Source organism: Antrostomus carolinensis, unplaced genomic scaffold, assembly GCF_000700745.2.
Source record: "Antrostomus carolinensis isolate BGI_N321 unplaced genomic scaffold, ASM70074v2 scaffold38144, whole genome shotgun sequence".
In the NCBI taxonomy this organism is placed as follows: Eukaryota; Metazoa; Chordata; class Aves; order Caprimulgiformes; family Caprimulgidae; genus Antrostomus; species Antrostomus carolinensis.
Window position 1 is genome coordinate 749 of NW_010310742.1, and position 7868 is coordinate 8616.

Sequence of the window (7868 nt, forward strand, 5' to 3'; positions counted from 1 at the left end):
GAGTTACCAAAGCTTGTCAGTAGACTTTCACAACCGATCAAAAGAGAGAAGCCCTACACTCATGCAGAAGCTGACATTTCTGAACCCACCACTTCCATCCAAGGGTTCAATCCACAACCCCAGCTCTCGTTTAAGTATCCACCCCAAAATACAGGCAGGTTCTCTGTTCAGAAGAGAGGTGATAAAACAAGACCCAGTTCATTTACCGCTTGTCCTCATTGCATGCATCGGTGCTCCAGGTGCACCTAGCGCCAGGCGGGCTTCTGCGGGCGTGTAATTCTCAGTGCTGCAATACCAAGGTTTCCTCACCTTGGTATTTGTGAAAACCTTTAAACCCATTTCCTATGGGAGAGAAACCCAACATATTTTTTTGTTACTGCTTCCTGTTGAAGTTTACACAGCAGACCTGACATTGGTATTTTATTGCCTCAAAATGAGAAGCTGTCCAATCTGGACCTTAAGATGATCCACCCAACCTTGGGTCTGGGTGCCTGGGTGGCTTAAAGAGACCAAAGGGTAGATCCCCTCTGTTTCTAGGGCACTGGTTCCAGTCCAATGCCAGCCTAAGGGTCAAGATGAGCCAGGGAGTAGCTACAGAGTTTTCTCTCTGGAAGGAAATGTCTGTGACTACGATGCAGCTCAAGGACACGTTGATTTATCTGGGGTAACTGTAACAGCACAGGATTATTTGTCTCCCATTAGAACCTCATTTCAAGTCAACCTCAAAGCTTTTATTTAAGAAGAAAACTTTGAGACTGATCTCTTTTTAGCCAAGTCAGGAGCAAAACTGCCAAGATAGGTGAAGCTTACGACTGTCACTGGACTTGCCTCTGGATAGAAATTAGTGTCAGATCATTCATATTCACAAACCCTTCCCTTGTTTTGTTCCATCATGCCACAGAAGGCTTCAGTGTTCTCAGTCCTTCTCTCACTCCAATCCCTAACCATGCAAGAGGGATATACCTTCAGGATGCTGTAAGTGTCCTCTTCGTTCGTCTCCACTACTGGAGAATAGGTGATTCCATTCAGAACTATCGTCTTCAAGGGGGTGCAATCCTCCTGGGGCTCCTCCAAGAGCATGTCTGGTCCATGGCGATAGTTATGCAGTTCCCTCACTGGCAGCAAGCTATACACCTAGGCAGAAAGAGCCAAGGTGTTTGGCATTTTCACTGGCCACTGTCACAAAACACAACTGAGGGAATTGGATGCAAGCACCATAACAGTCACACCACCTGCACATACATCCACATTGCCATGGTCCTCTCCGTGGTGGGAGCAATGGGAATTTGAGAGACAAAAAAGAGACCCAAATTTGGAGAAACTGCCTCTTTTGTTACGGACAGCGTGCTGCTCTGGTTATTATGGCTCAAATCTATAAAAAATGACACTGGCCAGCCCCTCTGCAGTACTTTGTCCCTATTCAGGGATTGGCATATGCTGCTTAGCATGAGAGGAATAAACTCTCTGACACTTCCAGATGCTACTCCAAGAAAATTAATCCATGTCTGGAGAGAATAACTGAAAATTGCTCATCAGATACACAACAGTGTGTGGCTCTGGCCAGGAGAAGCAGTTCCTTTAAAAGAGCTTCTTAAATGCTATCTCTACAGTTGCACAAAACCATGAAGAAACAGCTGCCCAGTTCTCATATTTTTGCCCACTGGAGGAAGAGAAGAAGCAGCACAGGGCAGCTTTCCTGTGTCAGCACTGACAAGAGGGACTGTTCACTGTTTCCACCCCAGCACTGGGCTGTGCTTGTTCTGACCAGGCTCCAAGCTGCTCCACAGACTAAGCACTTACAGAGCTGGGTGACAGGTCAGCTTCTGGCTTCATGAGGAGAACGCTCTTGTCCACAGCACGGACAGCACAGAGGGAGTTCGGGAAGGCTTTGAAGAGCAAGTGAGCATCAGAAGAAGGCAGGCCTTCAGAAGGAGAGAAGCTCAATTCCACCTGTAGCCACAGGAAAAGCTCCGTCACAGATGCCCTACCCTTGAAGGACTTTTCCCTCCAGTTGAGTGCATCAGTTCCAACCTTACAAAGCCCACAGCCCCCACCCCACTCCCTCTGTGCTACTGCAGAGCTGGTTTTCCTTCCTGCAGAGCCAGAGGAATCAGCACTAACAGTTCTTGGTAACTTCAAGTATCACAATTGCTCATAAAACTTTTAAGGCAGTTTTGGGTTTTGTGGCCAGTGGCAAGATCTGTTCAGGCAGCTGGGCATGGTCTTGAACCAGGTCCAGTCTCTGTACTGCACCCAGATATTGTATATGGAGTGAAAACAGGCTTGCAAAGACCTTGCTTAGCAGATTCTTTGGTAACATGAGAAACAGTGATGCCCTGGAGCAATATTGCAATATCTAGTGGCTGGTAATGCATCTGAAGAACTGGCCTGTTGGTTGTGGCCTGCCAGACTTGTGTACCTTCCCCAGAACCTAACTCACAACTCTAATGACTCCCTACCAACCTCTGCCCTGGAAGGCCTTGTTAGCAGAAGTTGTCATCACTGTCTCACATGATTTTGTAATCAGATGGCTGAGCTGCATCCATCTTCCCTCTCCTCAGCAGTTCAAACCCTCCCCTAACAGGCAATGATCAAAGCATCCTCAAACTAAACATGTTGCCCGACAAAGCAGCACCAGCTGCAAGTCTCTCTCATGTCCCAATCAGACCACAGCATGCCTTCTGCTGACACCTCCCACCTCTCCCAGGGTGGACTCATAATCTTGAAACTACAAAACAATATTCTTCAGGAAATGGCAGGACAGAGCCTGTAGCAACCTTGCTACTAGAAAAACTGTCTAGCGTAGAGATAGCCCAAAGTGTGTCCTGTCCAGTCTCCCAACAGCTTTGAACTCAGGATGCTTTCAGAGAGGAAAGCAGTAGCTAAGTGATGTAAATCACTTGGCACTTGGCTTGCATCCAGACCTTCATGCAGTGCCCAGTATGATGTTTAATATATGAACACAATTCAGATGACCAAGCTTCTACAGTGACACCAGTCTCAAAAATTCATTTAGCTTGGGTTTTAAAAGGACAAGGGACTGCCTTTAACAGTGTCCTCTCTACCATTCTGAAGTCCCAATGGGAATTTTTGAGGTTATTCTTTTCTTAGAGCTCTTCCTACATCAATCTGCTCTTCTGCATGAGGAATATGTGGAGCTATAAGAGAACATACATGCTCACAGAAAGAAGGCTTTGTTTTTCTGCACTCCTTCAGTCTCACCATTGCTATTGAAGCACCACTATGCATTGCTCAGCAGGTTCAGCCAAGGTTTATCTCCAATTACATAAAACAGAAATTAAAATGACAGGATGAGATGTACAGGAGTTGACTGATCTGACCAGTATTAGCCTCCCGCTAACTGGACTGGGGCTGTGTGTGTTTTATTTTTGCTCTGTGACCACACAAGCAGCCACCTCATTGCTGGAACCAGTTTGTGAGAAACGGAGTGAAATACATGGGTTGCAGTATGACATAAGACATGTGGCCTCCCTGTTTCTTAACCAGGACCATCTGTGAGATCTGTGGCTGCAACTAGTTGCTAAGAGGGGTTTTATCAGTGTAGTCCCTACTAGAACCTTTTTTTTCCAACAGCTGATCTCCTCCAAGCTAGCACAAACCAGTAAGCAGTGAAGCTACCTAGAACGATTGATTGGTGGCTTGTCCAGTGTTAGTAAATCTGAATAAAAGAGCTTAGCCAGGCTAAATCTAAATAAATGAGCTTGGCCATGCTGCAGTCTGATGGCTGCTCCCTCAAGAAGTGGACACTTACCTTGTTGCTGAAACACTCTTCTACATTGAACTTGGCTGAATCAGCGATCACCTCCCTGCTGGGACCAGTGGTGTAGACAAGCACTTGGGCCACTGGAGCAATATCAGCTTCTACAGGCAGCTGTAGTGAGAAGAGCCCATTGGCTGGCAAAGAAAACAACAGCAAAAAAGTTAAGGTACAGGAAACCTGCTCTTGGAGTAGCCAAAATTCTAGGTTTGACTTCATGCTGAACTTCATCCAAGCCCTGATGAAACTCCAAGTGGCATGAATTGGTGCTCAGAGAGATGTGTAATCTCACTGTCTGACTGAAAAGGTCTGTTTCAAGTCCTGTTTCCCAGTGCATAAGCATGCTCAATTTTGGTTCAGCTTCTAAAAACAGAGCTGTCTGTGTCTCCTTAGGAACATTAGAGCTCCAGAAATGCAGTGTCAGAAGAAAGACAGCTGGCACAGGGGATTAGAGCAAATCTGTGAAAAACCTCAATAAAGGCAGAGAAAAGAAAGCTCCAGCTCTTCCCAGATCTTAGGGGACATGGAGATGTGGATCCCTGCATTTACAGGGAAGCAGCCTGTATGTCTGCCAGAGCTATCATAGAATCATCACAGATTGTTGTGAGTTGGAAGGGACCCACAAGGATCATCCAGTCCAACTCCTGTCCCTGCACAGGACAAGCCCAACATTCAGACAATATGTCTAAGGGCACATGTTGGCCAAATGCTTCTGGAATCTTGTCAGGCTTGGTGCCATCAGCACCTCCCTGGGGAGCCTGTTCCAGTGCTCCCCCACCCTCTGCCTAAAGAACCTTTTCATCATGGCCAACCTCCCCCTCCCCTGCCACATCTTCCTGCCATTTCCTCTGGCCCTGGCATTCGTTGGTGGCCAGAGAGAAGAGATCAGTGCCTGCCCCTCCTCTTCCCCTTGGGAGCAAGTTCTAGATGGCCATGAGATCTCCTCTTCGTCTCCTCTTCTCCAGGCTGAACAAACCAAGCGACTTCAGCCTCTCCTCATACACCTTCCCCTCTAAACCCTTCCCCAATGTTGTATCCCTCCTCTGGACACAGTTGCCTCCTCCCTCTAGTTGTCTAGCCTCCCAGGACAGCAACAGTTTGCCAGGGGAGAGGAACTCACCACTTTCCTGGTCCAAATCCAGAATGTGGGTGCCTGCTTGCTTAATGATTCCCTTGGCCATCACCTGAATGGAAGGAGAAACCCTGCTGTGACTGGGCTTATGCATGAGCCAAACCTTAAAGAGGGGGAACCTGAGAGGAGAGCAACTGAGCTGTTGCACGCACCCTGCTCAGCTGCTCTCTGCCTCCCTGTAGCAGAATCCCAATGCTTACCCAGAGGGCACTGGGACATCCTTACTCTTCTGCTCCTAACCCAGACCCTTCTTTTTGTGGGACAAGAACGTCTGAGGGATGATGTGGAAGTGTTTCAAGCCTGCTGCCACAAACCACAGTTCCCATCTCCAGCCCCCCTACAATAACCAGTGACAACCTCACTCACTGTACGGCAGGTGCAAGCTTACCAGGTAGTAAAAGACAATTTTCTTCTGCTCTCCTATGGCTTCTGGAGTAAGGATATAGTGTACCCGGACCTCTGTGGAGGTGCCACAGCTTAGTGTCTCAGACTTGGGCTCAATTTTGAGGAAGCTATTACTAGGAGAGTAAAAGCGCTTTAGTTGGAGATAGCCTTCTTCATAATATGGAACAACCCAGGAACGGTCGTAGCAGTAGGGTTGTACTTTATGAGTTGCCTGGAAAAGGAAAAAAATACACACATAGATCCTCAAACACAGATGGCTGAACTGAAGCCAAAATTTATGGCCTGGTATTAAAGATTTGGTATTTTTTGTATTTAAGGAATAAGATAGTCTACAAAAAACAAACAAACAAACAAACAAAAAAACCCCAAAAAACCTAACCATGAGTTTGGAAGATGGAAGACATGGTGGTGGTACCCTTAGCAAATCAATGGAAATGATCTCACTGCCAGAGGAGCTGGAGTTTGTCTCAAACAAGCTGAATCATAGCGGTTGTTTGTTTACTATCAGTATCACTTCAGGGGCTCGTTACCCTAATACCTTGCCTTCTTTAATACCCTGTTAAGTTTAAAGAGAAGAGAAGCTGAATTTAATTTTTCTTCTCATTATTGGTGCTGGAGAAGGGATAGTGCTGTTTAGTTCAGAGGTTACGAGTGCCAAGATTAAGCTAAGGATGCTGTGGAAAAGGAGGAAAAAGTTTCCACCTGGGAATTCAAAATCTAAATTGAAGTTTAGGAACTGGGAGAGTCCAAATCTTCTTAAAAATGAGAACAAGAGGGAGATATTTCACATTTAGAAGGACGCTATGTCAGCATTTCATGTGCCTCATGTGCCCTTATTTCCTTTTCTTTCTCACTATACTTGGGTGTAGTTTTCTTTACCCTGCAAAATTCCAAAAACTTCAAGCACCTAATGGCAACTTCTGGATATTTTTTAATTATTTTAATCTGTGACAAGAGAATTGTAGGGAGAAGAGCAAATATAATTCTAGACAATCTGTCCTATTCCAAGGTGAGATATCATGAAATGTGCATATTACGCACATATTGGATTTTCCACTAACAAAAGGATGCTCAGCAGCACTTCTTTTTCCCAGATAAACAAATTCCACACCAGGGAGAGAATTTCTGTGAATGGTTCATACTCTTTTTTTTCCTCTTTATGGCAGGAAAAAGAAAAATAAAGAAAAAAATAAAGAGGACAGCTTAGAAACTTGGAATACTAAATTAAACCCTGAGAGCTTCAGATTGCCTTAAGTGACCACAAAGGATATTTAGATGAGATACTTGGGAAATCATTTAATTGAAAAGACAGCGAAGCACTAGCAGCATTCCACCATGGGAGTTAGACCCACCCTTGTCTAGATCAGAGCAGAATGGACTATTATGATCTCTTGATGTTCCTTCTAACCCCATTGCCGAGCAGAAATCAAACCCTCACAAGCTAAGTGTGACTGGGACGTGGCAACCTGGTTTGTTGTACAGCTGTTTCCACCACGCTGATGTCAAGGTTGGCACAACCAGGAACAAGAAGCTAAGTGCTTTTGCGTATATAGTAGAAACTTCAGAGGTACTCCCCTTCCAGCCTTATGGGTCACTTCATCCCCTCCTCTGCCCACAGGACTCACCCTAATTCCAACAGAACTGAAGTACAACATGGAAGTGTTCAGGGCAAACCGTGCCCTACCCTCTTCATTTGTTGTGTAGTTATTTACTTGGCCTCCTTGTAAAGAAATCCTCACAATTTCATTGGGGATTGGAGCACCAGACCCATCCACTAGTTTCACCTGGAGGAGCAAAAAACAGCACGGTATAGAAGGTGAGGAATGCCTGTCACCTGAACAGACTGATAGACCACCAAGCTAAGGAGGTTGGGCTCATGTCAGACAAGAAAGCCTCCACACGTGCATCATCTCTCTCTTTCAGAGACGTCTGCAAAATTTCAGAGTCTGATTTCTTTGTCCCTTTCTTATTTCCACCTCTGGGTCAGAGGAGTGGACATGGAGATTGACATGCACTCACACCCCTGAGGTCTCCCATTGAACAGGAGACTGGAAAAGCAGAATTCTACTTGACTGGAGAAGCAAGTGCAGAGACAGAGGAGTACACAGAATGATGACTGTGCTCTCAGCTGCTGTTCCCCAGTTCAAGAGCCTGCAGAGGAGAGGAGGCCCACAGGCATTAGCAGCACTGAGATCCAGCATCTTTGCAGAGGTGGGGGCATGTGTCTGTCCAGGAGGTTCAGTAGCATGATCGTTTGGCACTCATGACATTCCATTCTCAAGGCTTCCCTACCTGCCCAAAGAAGGGGATTCCAGGTTTGTAGTGGGTGTCTGAATGCTCAAAGGTGATTTTGCTGATGGTGGTTGTGATCTCAGAGAAGCTGGTTCCAGTCAACTCCACTCCTGCAGGAAGAAGCATGAAGAATTAATTGCCTCTGCCTGACCAGAATTACTTTACTCCTGAACAAGCAATTTTGTTGATGCTCCTGGCCTCCAGGTAAGAAAACTTTGGGATTCCAGACAAGCAAGGATCTACTTTTTGTCCTCATTCCTG

The 7868-nt window shown here is 46.0% G+C and overlaps 1 protein-coding gene across 1 annotated transcript in view; it reads right to left on the minus strand.

Annotated features, from left to right (window-relative positions):
- Nucleotides 1-206: 206 nt before the first annotated feature.
- LOC104523828 (alpha-2-macroglobulin) overlaps nt 207-7868 on the minus strand; it is a gene marked incomplete at its 3' end in the record, with an annotated part of 17025 nt that continues 9363 nt past the window's right edge. Inside the window, exons 10-17 of the mRNA XM_010166523.2 lie at nt 7608-7717; nt 6941-7099; nt 5299-5526; nt 4899-4962; nt 3773-3915; nt 1801-1950; nt 964-1134; nt 207-342 (exon numbers count right to left, since the gene is read on the minus strand). Of these exons, the coding sequence (XP_010164825.2) occupies nt 207-342; nt 964-1134; nt 1801-1950; nt 3773-3915; nt 4899-4962; nt 5299-5526; nt 6941-7099; nt 7608-7717 (1161 nt within the window). The remainder of the gene's footprint in view (nt 343-963; nt 1135-1800; nt 1951-3772; nt 3916-4898; nt 4963-5298; nt 5527-6940; nt 7100-7607; nt 7718-7868) is intronic.